Source organism: Esox lucius, chromosome 6 (genome assembly GCF_011004845.1).
Source record: "Esox lucius isolate fEsoLuc1 chromosome 6, fEsoLuc1.pri, whole genome shotgun sequence".
Lineage (NCBI taxonomy): Eukaryota > Metazoa > Chordata > Actinopteri > Esociformes > Esocidae > Esox > Esox lucius.
The window spans coordinates 15,822,847-15,843,661 of NC_047574.1; the positions used below are offsets into that span (position 1 = coordinate 15,822,847).

At 40.9% G+C, this 20,815-nt stretch overlaps 1 protein-coding gene across 33 annotated transcripts in view; it reads left to right on the top strand.

Moving 5' to 3' along the window:
- The window catches only part of ank3a (ankyrin 3a), a 127,636-nt gene that overhangs the window by 21,664 nt on the left and 85,157 nt on the right, over nucleotides 1–20,815 (top strand). For 17 of the 33 annotated variants that reach the window (XM_020047299.2, XM_034292731.1, XM_020047322.3 and 14 more), the window contains exon 1: nucleotides 14,956–15,533. The exons of 1 other annotated variant lie outside the window; for it this stretch is intronic. In XM_020047299.2, coding sequence (XP_019902858.2) covers nucleotides 15,414–15,533 — 120 coding nt within the window. In that variant the 5' untranslated portion in view covers nucleotides 14,956–15,413. Of the gene's footprint in view, nucleotides 1–14,951; nucleotides 15,534–20,815 lie in introns of those variants that run through there. 15 more of the 33 variants (XM_020047323.3, XM_034292727.1, XM_034292732.1 and 12 more) reach the window with 5 other exon arrangements.

Below are 20,815 nucleotides of genomic sequence, written 5' to 3' on the forward strand. Positions count from 1 at the left end.
TCTAATTTACAGCAATGATCTGCTGCAATGCCAACCGTACTTCTACATTCACTGGATGGGTCGACTGGGCTCAGTTTTAATATGGATTCCTCACATTGGAGCTAAGGTGCTAATGGCCAAATTGGTCTTGAATTGTCTTGGCAACCCTTGTTTCCCTATCGCTCCTTTGTGAAAAGGTTTTGTATCCTAGCGACAGTAGCTGTTCCAGACAGTGACTCTGAGGTTTTGTGACAGTTGGTTTTGTGACTGTCGTCGTAGAGACCAGTCGCCATAGAGACGATCTCCAAAAGGGTTCCAGTGTGCTGGGGCAAACAAGCGCACCCCTGAGGTGAGGGTCAGGGTCATGAGTGACAGGGTTGTGACCCACCACGGTGCCCTCACACTCCTCTGGCCGTACATGTACACATACTGCTTGACTCTCAACAGCTCTCTCTTCCTCTGTCTCTTTTCTCAATCCACACAGCCTCTGCCATTTTGTGGGAAAAGCAATCTGACAACATCTCTCTGATCATCGTTAGGATAGGACTGCTGGAAAGGACTTCGGTTTTAATGCACCCAAATTGTTCCTCATCAGAGTGATCTCATCCTGGTACGAGAGCCTATCCTGACAGTAGGCTAGGACTCATTTTTGCTGTGCATCATGGGGGAAAAAGGATACAATAAACAATACAGTGTATTTATTAGTTTGACATTTCTACGTGAAACATCAAGGATTACTTCCCATGCACTGCAAGCAGCAATGGATGTGTCATTCATATGAGCCAGAAATTAGCTTCTATTGATTTTGAAGAAAAGCTTATTTGGGGACCATTTCAATGTTATGTTATTCAGTATTGTTTGGGTGTCTACAGCATGCTAGGGACAAAACATGTACAAAAGGGAAAGGGATTCCCCCAACCCATTAGCATGACCATCTACAGTCAAACCAAAGACAACTGTGAGCCTTCAACTACCCTCTTTTGACTAATTCCACCCGAAGTAGGATATGGATAGCACGAGAAACAACAGATTCACTGCACATCCAATATGATGCATTTCTGTAAACAGTAGTACACACTTACGGTCTAATTACGTTACGGTCATTCAGTAATCAAGTTTGAATCCACTTCATTGCATTTCATGGTGTCACCTCGAGTCACATCGTAGCAAACACATTGTTCTTTCTGCTGACCTATTTGAATCTACATTTAGAACAGGTGTTTTGAAGGCCAATACAGTCATAATAATAATGTTTTTCTAAATCATCACTTTGTGTAATACATGACTGTGTGAACTACCTCAGTCTGATTGTATGGGTGTATTTTCTTTTTGTATAAATACCTACTGTAACTAGCTGGTTGTCTAAGGCCCGCCCCTTTCTCAGCTAAACGGTCATTGGTTAGTACATAGTACCATCCCACACAAACTGCTAAACATTTTAGGTGTTCTTTAATACAAATATACAGAAAATTTTAATTATTTCCATTTTCACAATTTCACAGTGTTATTGTGACCTTGAGTGTTAAAATATGTTCAAATCCCATTTTTGACTGCACCAGACTATTTTAGAAAATGTGGGAGCAAATCACTCTGACAGATCTGACTGTCATTTTGTTACTTATTTACATCTTCTCTGCAAATGCATTTAAGTAAACATTTCAGTTCAGAGTATTATTTTCTGCATGAGGTTGTATGGTTCGTTTAACTTCAGTCAATGTTGTTTCTTGCAAGCATTTAAAAGTTAAAATCTGAGTCTCAGTGTAATTTGGTTACCATTTAATTGCCTAAATCCTTTGGGATACATTTACATGTTAGTCATTTAGCAAGCGCTCTCATCCAAAACAATTACAGTGCCTATATTTTAAGATAGCTAGGTGGAACAACCCCACAACTCAGTAGTAGTAAATACATTCCACTCAGTTACTTATCAGCAAAAGTCAGCGTTGGAAGGAATACAATTCAGATAATATAGTTTTGATGTGTGGTGTGGCTGTGGAGTTACTTTAGGTACTCTTTGAAAAGGTAGGGTTTCAGATGACTGGGCAGAGACTGTTATCCTACAGTAGTTTCAATGGTTCCACCATTGTTGTGGAAGGACAGAGATGAGGTTTGACTGGGCAGATTGAAAGCAGGACAGCCAAGAGCCCAGAAGCATTACCTGAATGTAGGAAGGGGAAGCTCCTCTTGCTGCTCCATGAGGTAAACACCATGGCCCTGTAGTGGATGAGAAGCATTGTGTCACTATTTAACAACTGGCTTCTATCCAGGATGCTGACAGTCTAAATGGGAAACAATATGCGACCCTGTCATTTTCACTAACACAAAGAATGTATCCTCCCTATCTAGGAACTGACTCTAGTACCTGTCTGCACTGCCACTCTGTGGGGAAACCTTGGAAATACATTTTGCTCTGCTTCGAATGGGATCAGTTGTGACAGATATTTAGGAGTATTTCTGAGTTTCAACTGGGTTAAGTTGGAATTGCAATATTTATATTAGCCTTTCAAAATGGACTCGTTACAATTAGATACATAAAGCTAAGAATGGATTGAGGAGTAAATATATTTGATTAATAGTGAACAATGACATTTATTAGATGACCAGTGTGGAATAATTTAAAAACAGTAGCTTGTCCTTAGCAAGGAGATGACCTGAATGTTTCTACATCATTTATACCACACTGTGTAGCACAGGAAAGTTGGGATTGATTCGGTTATGAATCCTACATCACGCCTCTCTGTTTCTTCGCTCCCTTCAGCATGACCCACCCCTCTTATTTTGATCTATTTAAATTTCAAAGAAAAATACAATCTTCCTAAAAAGCAGATTAGGTGGAACCAAGGGAGAATCTCGATTGCATGTCCTTGGTTAACATTCATAGGTCCACAAGGCCAGACAGAGCAGCAGGCTGGAGACCACCAGGTCTGAACACGCACAAACCCCAGGCAGCTGTGTTGGCGGACATTCTCAACCTCCCTCTGACCCCAACCATATTACCAACTGACTTCAAGAAGACCTCTATATTCCTCTATAGGACCCAAGAATGCAAAGAACGCAAAGGCAACCTGACTAAATGCCTCCTGCCCAGGAGCAATCACATCTCTGTCAGTAAAATAATTTCAAAGACGATCGAAACAAGGAGAACGTCAGAGACCTGGCAGTCCGGAGAACAATCCCTCCCTCAACGTCAACTGGACAATTAACTGGCATTACGTGAATGGGAGGGGCGAACACAACCCACGTCTACAGGGTTGAAGGGGAACGGGCAACGAGCTTGTCCACATCACCAAACAAGATGGTGCACCCGTGACCAATCAGGAGGCCGAAATGTGTCCTGGATCCTCATAACCCCCCATCCAAACATTACACGGCTGCACCACGGAGATCGTCTCGGCCGGTGTGACGCGCCTCACCGCTACCGACGGGCATGAGTCATCCGTCCACTCGCAGGAGTGACGCGCGTCGACGCTGCAGACGAGCACGCTTCGTCCCTATCTTCGCACTCCACCGTTGTCGGCACCCCCTGATTCATTGATCTTCCCACGACCGTGTCATCCACCCGAAGTCATGGACAATGTTTCTACGGCTGTCACACACTCTTACGCTACCACTGCTACTTGTATCTACGAAACGTTTAATGATCTCCTACCCCTGCACGTCGACTTGATGCTGGTACTCCCTGCATATAGCCACGTTGTGGAGTATTTATTCCTTATTGTTTTTATTTTTGTATTCTTACCGATGTGTGTGTCCTTGAAAAGGGCAGTAATTAAGCTTGTCACCGTTATTGTTTACAAAGCATTTGGAAAGAACTATTTTATTGTATTTCTTTTTTTACTTCTAAGGTCGTCTTCCTTAATTTAATGGCGGTCAAAAAGAGGCAAAGACAGAGAACAGCAGGTTTCAAGGAAACACAAACCTAACAACGGTTTCACATTGAACTGCTTGTCCTCCTGAAGTCAGCCTTGCACTGTAGTTGGTGTTGCAATTGGAACATGGCTATAATTGCGGTATACTGTACCTGAGCAGACTGGGGTTGTGGTCAAACTTATAGTACAATCCATTGTTGGAGTCAGAGCAAAACAAAATCATGCAAAAAAATCCAATGCTAATTATTAAATGGTACAGCAAACCAAAAGACTGAGTTTGTATGACTTCAGGGGTTTCCTGAATATCAAAGGCAACATTACATCAAACGTTATCTTTACATCAAACATTATCATTAACATTACACAAACATTATCTTCCAGCCCTGCCTGTAGAAAACATACGATATTGACCACTAGAGGGACTCAAAGGACAGAGAAAAACTACAGTCTCACAGCAGGGAGAGAAATGTTGCTGTTAATCTTATTAGGCAGCTGAAAGAACAATAAGAGCCAGGAACAACAACATACAGTGAGACATAAAACATTTGAATACCAGTTAAAGAGCATTATAAAAAAAAAAAATGCAAAGCACTTACATTTACAGTTTTTATATTAAAATAGGCCATGATGTCAGCTAACAGCTGACATTAGGATCCTTGTGAAACAGATTCTTTGTGGATACCCAGATTGCATAATAACAATCCTGACAAAAAAAATTCCCTCTGGAGACAAAGGAAATATGTGATAGTAAAGGAACAGGAACAGGTGAAAATACCTCCGGCATCTTCCCCTAGGTCTCTCTGTGTGTGCGTGTATGTGTGTGTGTGTGTGTGTGTGTGTGAGTGAGAGAGAGAGAGAGATCTGGCATTAGACCAGAGAACAATGACCCTTTCTTCCTTCCCTCAATTAGACCTTGTGAATGTATTCAGTGTCAGAAACGAACTTTATGCCTTTGAACGCTGTGTCAGCACCACTTTCTATTTGGAGAATGTCTCATAACCTCAGTTCAACCTACTTCAGACTCTAACAGATGCATAGGGTCGTTGGCTCAGTCTGAGACTGTGTGCTTACTGTCACCAGGAAAGAAGGGTGTGGCTGTGGAGGTCAAAAGGTCAATGAGACAGAAAGCAGAAAAAAGGGAATGCTTCTGTTTCTTCCTGGGTATAAATCATTAAAATTCATTAATAACCAAACATTTGTGGGAGAACAAGTCATGAACCAAACTCAAACAACTATTAGATGGTCTGATAATATGGGCTTCACCCTTAAAATCTGACAGGTTGGTATGAGTAATAGTCCTGTAGCTTGCTGCTTTTATTTATTAGATCTATAATACAAATGGACAATTTGCCCTGAAATTGTTCATTTAATGTTTATTTACAATGTCTAGAAGTTGCTAAATATCAGTGGAACTTTGATTCAAAAGGTTCTATGGTTGTATTTTCATATGAGTTGTCTTTCTTCTGGCATGACATCCCAATAGCATGTCGGCATGGAGGAGGCATCTAATTACAAATATGGACTTTTTTTGTTTTCCTCTATTTATTTATTTTTACCTATCTTGAAACCATCTTATACACTATGTGTGTGGGGTATAATTTATAGATTTGGGTCCCCTTATGTGTATACTTAATGACTCAAATAAACTTGAATGGGATGTATATCAAGCACATACTACACTGATTGATTACAGATTGAAAAATGGCACAGACAAATGAATGTCAAGTGTTGTTTTTCCCAGAGATATTGCTCAAGAGACCCATGTGGAGAGGACGTCATAGTAACGTCACTGAAGTTGGGTGGAGGCAGAAAACTGCTGGAATTATGGAAATGGGCAAGATCCTCGGACTGAAGGATTTTTTTTTTTATTGTTGTGCCGTTGGATGTCAAAATAGGAATGCAAAATTTTAATACCGTTGTTCGAAGCCACCTTTTGAAGCTAAATGCAGATGTTTATGGTTGCAAGCCATTAAACAGACAGACTGGACTGATGAATCATCTGGAATGCTCGCCTCTGCAGTGCTCATTTTATATCAGGCAATGTTTTGTGCACTGTTCATCACACACAGGCAAAATGATGTTGTTATAATAATAATGATGAATTAGTAATAGCAGCAACCACAAAGGTGGCATTCTCATTAGGCTACTTCACAATGATAAACGCCATGGACCAGCAATAGCAACATTAACTAGTGTAAGCAGAATTAGCATGCAAACAAACCAAATTGCTCATACAGTTTAGCTTACATCACTCAATATTTAGCAAGCATTTAATGAACGAATGAGACATACGGTAATATTATATCTTTGATATGACATTTTCTTTTCAAAACAATTGGAGACGGTGTAGGGATGTTCCATATACCTATATGTTGTAAATAAGTTACTGTCACTTTCTGCCAACAGTTCGGCTCCGCCCACAAAATACGCCATCACTGTTTATTAACATTAAAATGGTCTGTTACATGTTTCAGAATTTTAAGAGTCAAACCTTGCATTAATGATAAAATAAATTATATATCCTTGCAAGACCATTACTAAAGAAACCTTGACTGATTGTGTGCCTAACACTAGAATATTTCACCAGTGTTTTACTTCCATTGCAGGTAGGCATGCTCCATATAAAATAATAAGAGTGAAGAACAGATCTAACACCTGGTTCACTTCTGACATATTTGATGACCCTTATAAAATAAATCTATCACAGTTTAAACTCCTAATGGCAGATTTGTATGCTGAGAAACGCTAACCCTAAATTATATGTAAATACTCTATGTGATTGTGATTGTAATCTGGATACATTTTTGATAAAGTAAAAACACAAACATTTGAATGTTGCTAACACAACATGTAGCTCTGGACACACAGATAGGTGTGGACTATCATTGATAAGAATTAAATTGTAGTGCCTATGATTCCCAATTGACTGGAGCAAGACATCAAGACCCTAGGTTCTGAGCAGAAAAAACGAATAACTTTCTACAGGATACCTTGTGTATATAAAATAGAACAGCTGGCTCATGTATTACATAATTCAAAACACAAAATAAAATTGAGAACTCTTGGTCTTGTTAAGTATTAAAAAAACATTTTCCCCCTTTGTCTCAAAATGTATATCTACCTGGATTGACAAGACAAATATATTTGGAAATCTTCAAAAGTAGTGGAATCCAACAGTTTAGCCCCTCTGCATGACTTCCAAATGTTTTCATATTTTACATAGACGCATGTCTATTAATTGTTGCTAGCAAGATGTCAAACTAAAGAACATGTTTCTAGATAACAACTTAGCAGAGATTATAACTGAGACTTCTATTAATACAATCATTAATTTAGCTCTTGTTCAGCAACGTGAGCAGTTGAAGGAATTTTACCATCAAACTAATAATGTCATGAAGTGCATCCGTAATGAAGCGAACTGCAATCTTGTTCCTAATATAACCTTTTTAGTGACAATAATATTAAATGGGTTATACAGTTGTTGATTCCTGTAATTGCCAATTTATTGCAATAGGCATCTGTTTGCGAAAAGACCCCTGCCTACCCCAAATTAATGAAGAATAAGTGATAGAGGAACAAATTATAATTGACTGTTTTTGCTGAGTTGGTTCACAGACAAATTTCACCACAATCTGAGGAAGTGGTTTTCAAATATTAATTCTTCCACTTTATTAAGTGAAATTACTGTTGATTTCCAGTGTAAATCAACACATTCAAATCAAGAAATATATATGTATATACAGAGAAAATCTGTGTCCTATGTGGTGTGCACACACACCGATTAGCCGTAACATTATGACCACCTGCCTAACATTGTGTAGGTCCCCCTTCTTCCGACAAAACATTGAGGCATGGCCTCCACTAGACCTCTGAAGGTGTGCTGTGGTATCTGGCACCAAGATGTTAGCAGCAGATCCTTTATGAGTCCTGTAAGTTGCGAGGTGGGGCCTCGATGGATCAGGCTTGTTTGTCCAGCACATCCCACATATGCTTGATTGGATTGAGATCTGGGGAATTTGGAGGCCAAATCAACGCCTTGAACTCGTTGTTGTGTTCCTTAACCCATTCCTGAACCATTTTTACTTTGTGGCAGGGTGCATTATCCTGCTGAAAGAGGCCAGTGCCATCAGGTAATACCATTCCCATGAAAGGGTGCACATGGTCTGCAACAATGCTCAGGTAGGTGGCATGTGTCAAAGTAACATCCACATGAGTGGCAGGACCCAAGGTTTCCCAAAGCATCACTCTGCCTCCCCTGGCTTGCTTTCTTCCCATAGTGCATCCTACATGTGACAACAATCTCCCGTATTCTTCATATGAATGGGCTATGGGGTAGGGGGGCAAGATGGAAGCATTTTCTTACAAAGAAAAACATCCAAGCCCAGCTGAAGTTTGCAAAAACAAACATCAAGTCCCCCCGAAGCACTTGGGAAAATGTGTTATGGTCTGATGAAACCAAGGTTGAACTTTTTGGCCATAATTCCAAAAGGTATGTTTGGTGCAAAACAACACTGCACATCACCCAAAGAACACCATACCCACAGTGAATCATGGTGGTGGCAGCATCATGCTTTGTGGCTGTTATTCTTCAGCTGGAACTGGGGCCTTAGTCAGGGTGGAGGGAATTATGAACAGTTCCAAATACCAGGCAATTTTGGCACAAAACCTTCAAGCGTCCATTAGAAAGCTGAAGATGAAGTTCACCTTTCAGCATGACAACGACCCAAAGCACACATCCAAATCCACAAAAGCATGGCTTCACCAGAAGAGGATTAACATTTTGGAATGTTATGCAACCAGGTTATTGTGAGTTTTTTATTTTTCCCCCTCATAGTTTTCAGTTTGTTTTACAATTGAATTATTCACGTTATAGGTCACATTAAAGGTGGAAAAAGTTCTGACATGATTTATCTTTGTCTCATTCTTTTACATCACAAGAACCTGGCATTTTAACAGGGGTGTGTAGACTTTTTATATATATTAGCTGTTTATAATCTGTAGTTAAACTAGCAGGATATGCCATCATTGATTTCTTTTGAGTAGCTTGTATTTCCTGTATTGTTGATGTTGAGTAGTTTCTTGTCCTATTAAAACTCTTCAGTTCAGTAGGTGTATTGATATGGCTTGCTGCCTCATGGAATGGGCCTATTGAATGTCCATCCCTGGAATCAACCCAGCTCTTTCCAAGGCTGTTTTAGCATATCATATTTAGTCTGATTCCAGCTATGCTATTGGCACTATTGGAGCACTTCTCTTAGACTTTAACTGAATATTTATCTGTGTAATGGTTAGGAATGTGTCATTGTCCATCATTAATGTGGTCCTCATGAGTGCCTGTTTCATCATTGCGCTCAATGATGAAACTTTTCCTGATTGACTGACCTTCAAGTCTTAAAGTGACAGAGGTGGGGGACTCGAGTCACATGACTTGACTCGAGTCTGACTCGAGTCACAATTTTCAGGACTTGTGACTTGCTTGATTAAAGTATGAAAATGACTTAACTTTGACTTGAGAACAAGTTACTTGAGACTTGACTTGACTTGAAGTGGAAGACTCGACAATGACTTGAACTTATAATAAACAAACAGCAATAAAATTATTTTACATGTTGTGACATCAGCACCACTAATCAGCGTATGTGCCTTTAACGCTGCACAATTCAAACCGCGCAAAACATGGCAGAGAGTAACGTTAGTCGAGCTCCACAAATAGTATCGTTTGGATACAAAGACGTTGAACTGGATCGTGTGAATAAAAAAAGATTTGCCAGATGCAAAATATGCAACAACGTCAAATTTCATTCGTTATTTTAAGAACCACAAGGAAAGGTAAGAAAGTAATCTCTTTATATTCAGTTTCACTCTATTACGATTAAGTTACTAATGTAATTAATTAATCTTTTGTTTGTCATAATTTGGCCTTGGTTGCATATTATGTTTGGGTTTTTTTCTTGTTAGAAATGTGACCATTATCATTACTGAATACGTCTGGTAAATATATGTAAGGAAATTTGACTATAACTGTGGCATAGCCTGAATTTTAATGTTGATGGGCATCTTAAAATGAGCGGGCATGTATATTATTACACGTAGGCTATAATGTCTGTATTAAATGTGGGCTGCGTGTGGAAACTAAAAAGCATTAACTTTATTGTATGAAAGGCTAACATGGAGGCGCCGATGTGATTAGCACCTAAACATTTCGAAGAGGTTTTTTTTTTTACTCATACAGACAAGAATAATTACAACGTAATTACATATTAGGCAGTTTTTCAGTCACAATAATTAGTTTATAAGGTTGTTGTTATTATTAGCCCTTATTACATGGATTGGCTAAATTCCAGTGCAGAATGCGTGTTATTTCTTGATAACAGACCGTTGCCTTGAAAAACAGCGCGTTGCAATTGACGCAGCAGGATTCTAAAGCCTCGTTCACACCAGACACGGCATAAAATTACCGTACGGTAATTTAACGCAAACATCGCAATCAATCTACGCAAAAAACGCAATAAATCTTCCGCATCTTCATAACCAGTATCGCAAAGACGGAGGAGAACCTCATTTTGCTAGTGTCTAGCCACCCTTGTTTGAATGATACTACCTCGGACGTTTACCGAGACCTAAATGTTAAAAATGCTGCGTGGAAAAGTGTAGCCATGCAAGCATGAGCAGAAACTTTCTCAGTTTATGTTTCATTGTAGTAGATGAAATGAAAACGTCATCCAGGCTGTATTTTCCCTCAAATATGATTTAACCAATCAGGTCTAGGATATGTCCCGCTCAAATATTTAGCGTTTCAAACTTTGATCTGGTAGGCTATTACAAATAATTAATGAGCTGTCAAATCTATTTTTGCGATACCATAAACCCGTAATTGAAAGCTACATATTAGCTCTTCTTCGGTGGTACATCAACTTCCGTTTCTGATACCGTACGGAAAAGCACCGCACAAGTTGGAAAATTTCAACTCATGCGACACACCTGCCGTACCGCAACCAAATCTGTCCGAGTACGGTAGATTAGACGCAGCGGTGCGGATTGCTTTCTATTGAAATGAATGGACTTCCGCCGGAACGCATAAAGATTGCCGTGTCTGGTGTCAACGAAGCTTAACCAGAGACGGAACGGACTATTTTCTTTAGAGGAAGCAATACAATCGTTTTTAAATCAATAAATTCCTTTTGAAATCAATATTTTGTGTGAAATTATAGATTTATTTGGTAGGTAGCCATGTAATAAGCGGGATAAGGTATAGCGAGGCGGTTGTTATAGCGAATACAACCCCTTCAGGCTGATTCAAGATCCTTCCGCTTCGTCCCCCAAAAAATTGTACCGCGGAGGAGAAAAATATTTGATTTTGAAATTTAGCTTTGCACCGAGCGCACGTCAGAAACAGAGGACAGTGTGTGTGTGTGTTCATTTCTTTAGTACTGTGACTTGACTTGACTTGAAACTTATAAGGACTCGACTTGACTTGCTTAGGGTGAACCCTTGACTTGACTTGACTTGCTTGATTTATCTGAACTGTGACTTGTGACTTGACTCGAGACATGATGGTTTAGACTTGAGACTTGCTTGGACTTGACCATGTGTGACTAGTCCCCATCTCTGTAAAGTGATGATGGACTTTATTTTCTCTTTGCCAATTTGAGCTGTTCTTGCCTTAATATGGAGTACTACAATACAGACATAATGAAAACCTTAGCTTGTCACAACAACAACTGATCAGCTCAAATGCATTAAGAAGGAAATACATTCCACAAATGAACTGTAAGAAAGGCACACCTGTTATATGAAATGCATTCCAGATGACTACCTCATGAAGTGGGTTGAAAGAATTCAAACCGTGTACAGCTCTCATCAAGGCAAAGGTGGTTAATTTGAAGAATCTACAATCTGAAATGTTGTACATTTGTACAATATGATTGTTACACTTTTTTGGTTGCTCCATGATTCCATATATTCCATTCTTTATTATTTACTATTTTCCACATTGTAGCATAACACTGAAGACATCAAGACTTTGAAATAACACATACGGAATATTGTGTAAACCAGGGGCTATAGCCCCGGATCTTTTATGAATAGCCCCGGATCTCAAACGGACCAAAAATAATAATAATAATAAAAATAGCCCCTGATCTAAAAAATAGCCCCGGGAGGGTGGACTAAGCCCCGAATGTATTGTGCTCTTAGCGACGCCTCTGGTATAAACAATGAATCGTATAATCTTCTGTAGTTATTTGTGATTTCAGAATGTGTTCAAATTTGTCTCTAAAAACACACTTTTTTGTTTAAAAAGCAGTCAATACATTCAACACATATTGTGTTTTATTGTAAAATATGACTTGCAATTAAATCAGTGCAGGGGCTGTCTTTTAAGACCAGGTTGTCACAACCCATTAACATCTGAAGAGAATGTTGCTGGTCTCAGATGCCATAGTTCTACCATCTCCTACAACTGTGCTCTTGATTAAGGCACCAATACAATAACTGGTAAGTGAGGCTACTTTATAAAACACAAATCAGCCCCTCTTATCTGGAGAGCTACTGGGTGGGCATGCATCTGATCCAACACTGAATCACACTTTAGTGTTTCAAGATATTGTTTAGTATGAAATGTGGTTAGAATGGGGCCTGGTAAACTATAGCTTTCCTGATGAATGGTCGGCTACAGTCAAATATTAGTGTCTTTATTAAATGATTCCCAAATTCAACCACATGCATATGATAAGCTACTTGAAAAGACAATGGCATTAAGTAGTCAAGGTGGCTAGATCTACAAACATGAATCTTTAATTTATGCAGAGCATGGAAGTTGTTTGTTCATAGTTATTTGTTAAGTAATGCAATAAGGTTTTGGTGGAAACAACTGGCAAAGACATTAATTTGATCTGTTGATGCTTCACTGACTATCTACAGACTATTTACAGTCTATCAATAAGATTTCAATGAACTATTTACTAACACTAACCCTTCCTGAAACTTCATCATATCTCTAACCTTAATCCTTTTCCATAACACTTAGCACCTTTACAAATGGCAATTTTGACTCCCCAAATAAAGTGTAACCATTTATTCTTAGCTTATGCTTGCAAAAACATTAAAGCGATTAAACAGCCATTTTATTTTCAATTGAGTTCAATTAACAATGATCCTGAAGTATCATTAAGCTGTTATGTTTTGTTTTTTTCAATCATACTTGTCAATAAGTGTGTAAAAATTGCTTTTGCTGAAGCCAGAATCTCTCCTAGAAACACAACAGCTGAATGGAATAAGTGGGAGGATCACATAATAAAGATTCATATATATATATATATATGTATATATATATATATATATATATATATATATATATATATATATATATATATATATATATATATATATATATATATATATGTATGTATAATATGTATGCAATGAAAAGGTCCTTACTTTTGTCCCATTTCCCCCATTGTCATGGTGTATTATACGCAGGTGTGACTTGTTTGTTTGCATAATCCCATTCTCCTTGAGACACCCTCAGTGAGTGGGGTCAGAGTCAAAGGATCAGACATTATTCACAGCAACACTGGAGCAATTAGGGTTAATGTTGCTCCAGGGTTGGGTGACATTTTTTCTACCTTGTCAGCTTGAGGATTTTTGGTTACCTTCTGGTTATTTGCTCCCAATGCTCTTAAAAGTGAGGCTACTTACAGCAATGCTTTTATTCTGACGTACAGAAAGGCTACATTACAAAATATTAGTATAAATTCTCTATATATTGTATGTACAGACCCAGCGCAAGGTTTTCACTGTATGGATTATCTTTTATTCTTGAAAATTAAATGAAGGAATGGCAATTGGTTGTGATATTCTACATGCAACACCCCCCTTCTTGTGGTTTACCTTTCTGTGCTCCTCAACTACCAGCCTTCCCGAGCAACACTATTGGTCCTCGCCTAGCAACAACATGATAATGTGGCATAATGTGACACCCCCTGATGCATGATGGGGAGCCAGGGCCCCGCCCCTGAGGCTGGGCTCCGTTGCTGTTTAAAAAGACAAATGAACGGATGAAAGAATAAGAAAAAGGGATTTCATGCTCCTGTCGTTACATGGCTGGTGTCCGGAAAATAAACCTGTTATGTGTCCCTTGTGTGTGTTGCAGCCCTTTCCAAGAAAGAGGGATGATTCTTTTCTCTCTTTTCCCCTCAAGTACACATATGGTCTCACAAACAAAGCAGAAGCAGAAAAAGCCAAGCATGTGCCAGCACAGGACCCACTCAGGTAGCTTTCACAGACAAACAAAGATGGCTGTTCTCATTTCCACATTGCCATATTTGATACGAGCAGTGGATGTGAATAATCTTGTAAATAACATGTGTCTTGACTCTCTCACATGCACTTTTTGATCCCTAACAATTCAGTCATTCCATTGTTGTCACACTGCTCTGAATTTCGTCCTCTTTTATTCATCTTCTCTTCCTCCCTCTTTCTCTTTCACTGTTTTCAACAAAGAGCCATTTCATTTGGTGAAACAAAAGGTTCCCTGATCCCATTTGACTTATCCATTAAAATGTCACTGGTCCCAGATGTTATACTGACCATTGTGTAGGCAAACATACTATCAGCTATTTTATGAGTACATTTGAATAACTGATGGAGCCAACTCATTGAGAGAGGGAAAAGATCTTTCATTTATTTGTTTTGGGTGAGCAGGACCTCTCCCTTTTTGTGGATAATATAAGAGTTATTGTTGAAATTCTTCAGTAGTTAAGACTTCAGTTACAGAAGTAATCCAAAGAGATACAATCACCATCTTTTATACAGGAATAGATTTACAATGAAAAAAGCCTGAGCTCTGAATATGATTGGTCTGTTACCTCCTCCCCCTCTTACTAACGTGCGTGTGTGTGTGTGTGTGTGTGCATGCATATCTGAGAGTGTGATACAAAAAATGACCGTCAGAGCCATCCCACCTCTCCGCCCCCTTCTGTCCGTCCTCTATCTTTCCTCCCCCCTCCCGTCTCTTACTTGGGCACTTCCAGCTGGTGGGTGGGGGGAAGTACACACTCACAACCGTACACACTCCTTCACTTGCCTCCCCCTTCCTGCCTACCCCAGCTGGCTCCCTCATATCCACGCAGGCACTCTCTCACAAACCCTCTCTCTCTCCCTCACTCACTCACTCACTCACAGAAATCCACACAGATCACCATCTCAGGTGCCGTCATGGACCAGGACAGGAGCACGAAGAGGACGGTTAGAAACAGAAAGTGGTTACCGTAGTAACCGGCTCTCTCCTCTCTTGCACACCTCCGTGCCTGGTGCTGCTTGACTCCCGTCGGCTCCTCTTCTCTTTCTACTGGATACTCTTCTTCTAGACCGACAGTGGATGACAGAAAAAGGAGGAGCTGTGTTCTCATATTTTCCTGCTCACCACCCTGACTGAGCAGGGATTCTTTTACTCCTACAATCTCCTTGTCAGGACGGAAGGCCACTCTTTTTCCCTTTCCTTATCTTTTTCTCTGAGATCGTTGGCTTCCACCTCCCTGGGATTTCTACCGTTTTTATTCCGCCATGGCTCACGCAGCCTCCGCATTGAAGAAGAACCGGGATGTGGATGTCAATGCTATCGAGGATGAGAAAGAAAAGAAAAGGAGAATTAAGAAACTTGCGTCCCGGGAACAAAAGAGAAAGGTACACTCGCTGGAGCGTGACTCCCGACTCAGACACATCCCCACTGTGTTCATGTGGTCAGTGCACACACACACACACACACACGCACGCACGCGCACGCACACGGGCGCACACACACACACACACACACGCACACTATACATTTCTCTCGTGGCACTATGCTATCCTATGTGTTGTGGATACATATGCTTTGTATGTGAGTGTGTGTGTGCTTGTGTGTGTGTGTCTTTGTGCCTCGGTGTATGTAACCTTGTTGAATTTCACCAGTTGGTAAAGCGTCGGCCTGGGCCTTTTGTGGTGCGTAGTTTTAAGGTCACACTTTGCATTTTGCCCCTGTTCTGTCTAACACGGCTTATTGCGTGAGCATGGGACTCCCCCAAGTACTCCACTGTTACCGCCACTGTCTTAGTCTGAAGTCAGCGTCTCGGTGTGTGCAGACTAAAAAAACGTGATCTGATAGCTCAAATGGGTTAGGATATTGATGGAAACTACTCCAGGTTGATCCAAACTGTTCTGAGCATGTGGTTGTGTTGTACTCCAGTCAAGAGCATCTGTGTGGGGCTGAATGCGCAGACGCCCATTTATAATGCATATTTATATTATTTATTGATAAAAGGCTCTTCTTATGATGGAGGAGAATACACGTGGGTTACGCGTCGTCTTTTATCTGCTGTATATATATATATATATGCACATTAGTCTGGTTTTGCAGGACAAATAGGTTGAGTTCATAAACAGAGCATCCACTGCTTGATGTTTTCTAGAGGCAGTTATTTTACCCTTGAGATCTGTTCAGTAAGGCTGACATTTATTATGGTTGTGTCAATAGGCAGTTGCTTTTAATAATATACCACATTGTTATTTGAGTCAGGCTTAAACAATGATGTATTTTATTCATCTAATGCAATATGATATATTTAGTAAAAGCCTTGAATGTTCTTGGTTTACTTTTTTTGTTTGTCTACATGATCTTTGTGTGTATTCGCGCATGTGTGTTTGAATGTGTGTGTGTGTGTTTCTGGATACTCATTGGAGATATAATTATCGTTATTATAGAGACTCATATTTCATTGCAGCTGAGGGAGCTCTTCTCCATTTATTGATTGCTTGCAAGTATAGCACGCTTCATTCGGATAATCAGTTTCCTTTCCTCCGATGAGCTGTGTCCTTCCTCCTGTCCTCATGCTTTTTCAACTCGCTCTCAGTCTTTCTCACACTCCCTCCATCTAATTCATGTACACATTTAAATTCCTAGCAAATTAACAAGCTCCTTTTGTTGATATGTTGAAATATATACTATTTTTTTGTACACAAATGTGCCTTAATCAAACACACAGATTCCTTTTAATTTGTAACCATTGTAATTAGCCTAGATTCTTGGGCTTCAGAGCGTCCAGCCTAGTTCAGATCCTGCTGTTGTTCTACCTGATAGGCTTGGCTAAACTTGGCTCTGCATTTGCTCCTGTCTGTTTCTGGTGGCAGAAACACTACCCAACAGAAAAAATAATGAAAAAAGGAGCAAGTGAGAGATTAAGAGAAAGAAGGAGTGAGATAGCAGGAAAATGGGGGAGAGGGAGAGAGGCAAATTGCTGACTGCCTGCCTCTCTTATCAGCCTTCACTCAGTCCTGCATGGGCCTAATGGAGTGAAGGTGTGTGGAGGATTGGTTTTGGCAGTGGGGACCACTAACCCTGCTCACCACTAACGGAGCCCATGTGCACAGGGGTATTGTAGCCGACTGGTGGGTGAGATCCCTCCTACTGACTCAGCCAAGGGCAACGGTGGGGAGAGGTCAGGCACATCCCACCCAGTCCTTCTACTAGACGCCAGGAAGGGTGGAACATGGTAGAACACGTTCTCATACACGCTGTCATAGTACTTATTATTTATGGCCTGGTAGATTCATCTAAGAGCCCTCCTATTGCAACATAAGTGAGAAGAGATTCCTAGGTGGAAGAAAGGAGAAGGAGATCCGGGAGGAAGCAGCCATGATTGACAACAGGAGGCACATCCTCCTGTTACTAGACTGAGCACGTGTAGCTCACAAAATGGGAGTCACCCACACCCTCTCTCTCCCTCCCTCCATCTCTTTATCGCTCTCTCTTTGGCTCTTCCTTTCATTCATTTACCTCTGGTTTGGGGCAAAGGAACACAAAGGCAGAACGAACCTTCATCTCTCTATCAGTCCCCTCCCCTCCCACTTGCTCGTCCATAAAGATGGAGGTTAATGAATTCTGCAGTCATGCGTACCTAAGCTAATTGCATTGGCATTGTGAACACCTCCCACTATTACACAACTGTCAATAAGATGGTTGCTGGAAAGTGTGACTTTGGTGAAACCTGCCAAATGCCAGCTTGTAATAGTAACATGGCTATGGTTTTGTCTTTTGGATGGGATCCTCATAGATTTTATTTTAATGACCTGTTTGCAGGAGGTTTTTCTTCTACTCTTCCCCAGAAACGTGTCTTTTTAATAATAATCTATAGAAAATCCCTTGCTTTGAGGTGAATCAGGTTTGTGCAGATTTAGGAACAGTCCTTATTTTACACAAGAGGCTGTTTAGAAAGAGAAAAGCCCTTCCTTAACCTGCTAAAAGAGAATGGCTGTTTGTGTTGTGTCGGATCCAGGACCAGTCCCAGGAGAGCACTTGTGACCTAGAGAAAGCCCTCATCAGTCAAATGGGCAGGCTACTCATCAAACGGAATGCTAAACTGCTAAACTGAAAACACCCCCAAGCAGCTTTTCTGTCCAGCTATGATGCCCAGCTTGGCTTTTCAGAAAATCTGCCACTGCTGGTGAATTAAAACAATTCAGGTTAAAACAAACTAACCGCTTTATTTTATGTCATTATTTATTGCTATTCTTCAGTTGCGTTCAACATGCCCCGGCACCTACAAAGGCCCGTTGCTATTTCTTTACTATGGGATTATTACCCTTAGTCCTTGAAATGCTGTTTCTCGATCCTTCAATCTAACAGGATCTGAATGACTATCAATAGGCCCAGTGAGTCTCCAAAGGGCTGTAATAGGGTTTGTTCTAATTATCAGTGGTGTGTCCCAGTCGTCTGAGGGGTCCTAAAGAGCGCTGGGGGATGTAGCGCTAAGGCTGTAACTGAATGGCGGGTGCGTTTGTCCTACTGGTATAGTACACCATAACCCACATATTCTCCATGGTGTACAAAGATTGGAAGTGACTGGAAATCTGTGCAGTCAGCACAATAAAACATGGAAGATTTTTCAGTGAAAGAACAGGCCGTGGGCATCTTTAATGTTGTTATCAAAATCCACCGTGTTCTGGTTGTCATCTATGAAATAGTAAGAGAAAGAGAGAGAGATGTTTCCTGGGCTTAAAGGTCACGTGAAGGTGAGTGGCATCCTTCTGTCTTGTCTCAGCTCTGTGATAGTCCTTTAGTCTGTGGGTATTCTATTGCTGCTCTCATCACTCTGTCACTGAGGCTGTATTCAGCAATCGCCTAAATGCTGATGTTGTGTGCGTAAGAACTCTGAATCTCTGAAGTCAGGTTGGCATGAAGCGTGGCACATTTCTGACAGTACATTAGAGAGTAAAAATGCTACATTTCAATGTCCACATCCTTTGAAAATGTAGGGACATGCTGAAAGGTATGAACACTGTAAGAACATGGACTTAATCATAGATTAAGACATAGTGTACTATAGGTCAGTGGTTTTCAACAGGGAGGCCTCATAGAGCTGCGAGGGGAAATTACAAATTGTATATTCAAATATTGTTCTGTTCTATATTTTATGTTAAAAAAATAAAAGTCAAATTCAGTTATTGACGGTGACACCGTTTTTATGTAAAAAAAGAAAAGGGAATAAATTGCTTGCATAGATGTTCAAAACCCCACGCATTAATATTTGCTAGAGTCTACTTATGTTATAACAGCAAAAGCCAGTCTAGTATGTTAGCTTTGCACATGGTGATTGGAGTGGTTTTGCCCCATTCTTATGGGCAGATTTGCTGCAGGTTGTTTGTTGGGTTTGTTGGCGCTTGTGGGCCGTCGTTTTTAAACAGTGTCATATTGAAATCAGGACTTGGCTGGCTCACTGTACGACATTGCCCTTTTTGTTCTTGAGCCACTCCAATGTTGCTTAGGCCTTGAGCTTGGGATGATGTGCTCAAAGAGCAAAGGAACACCTGTGATTTATCGCTTTAAGATGCAATACAAATGCTGTATGATAGGTAGGGCTCAGGGTCAGGGATGACAGGAACTTTGAAGGTAAAGAGGAGGAAGGAGAGCTGACTGAGGAGTTGAGAAGGAGAGGTATGAAATTGAATCAACATGAAAGGAGGTGTTGCAGTAATTAATGGAGGAGAAGAGAGGAGATGGTAGGAAGAAGGAGAAAAACTTTAGGAATAGACTGCTGAAGCGCCTCCACATAACAAACATATGTATTCGGTGAGGAGTCCCCATATTTCTTTAACAGTTGCTACCAGCTAGAGCCTAGCTCCTCCCCCACAACCACCCGGGCATGGAACCCCCAAAAATGCACAACCCCCCTCGTCCACTCGCCCCAAAATCCCCTCCCCTATCCTCTTCTGTCTCACTACGATTGTCCCCAGTAATAATGCACTCACTGGAGAAATAAGCCTGTGGTCACTGCCACTTGTAATGCCTATTCACACACACACACACACACACACGCACGCACATACACTTACACTTACACCCACATGGACACCAGCCGGATCTATCTTGGGGCCATTCATCACCAACCATAGAATCAGGGCAAGAGCGCTCATGAGAGTTGTACAGCCCCCCCCCCCCCCCCCCCCCCCCCGGCCCAGTATCATCGCACTCATTAATCCCCCGTTGTGGATCAAGGCTCCTACATGCTAGTCCACCCCCCAAACACACACGCAGCCCCTTGGTCTCACCTCTCTGTAATAACCCATCCTGTTGTCATTTTAGAGTTCTGACCAATGGGACACTTGCGTGGATGGAAGAAAATCCAGCGACCCCCCCCCCCCCCTTCCCACACAGCCAACCCCCTCTGTCTGCCGCGGCTTCATTCGTCCCTAACCACCTGCCACAGTACCCTCAGTAGCATTACTAAACAAAGATCTTATACACTGATTTGTGTTGTCTGACGAGGCGAGGAGAAAAAAGAGAGACTCCAGGCCTATATTTGATCATTCGAAGTTGTGATTCTCCTCGGTCCCCAGAAATAGGCCTGTCTTTGTGTGTGGATCGATAATTATCACAGTGCAGACGCTTCCCCACAGTCGGTTGGAGGGGGTGGGGGACACATATAAAATAC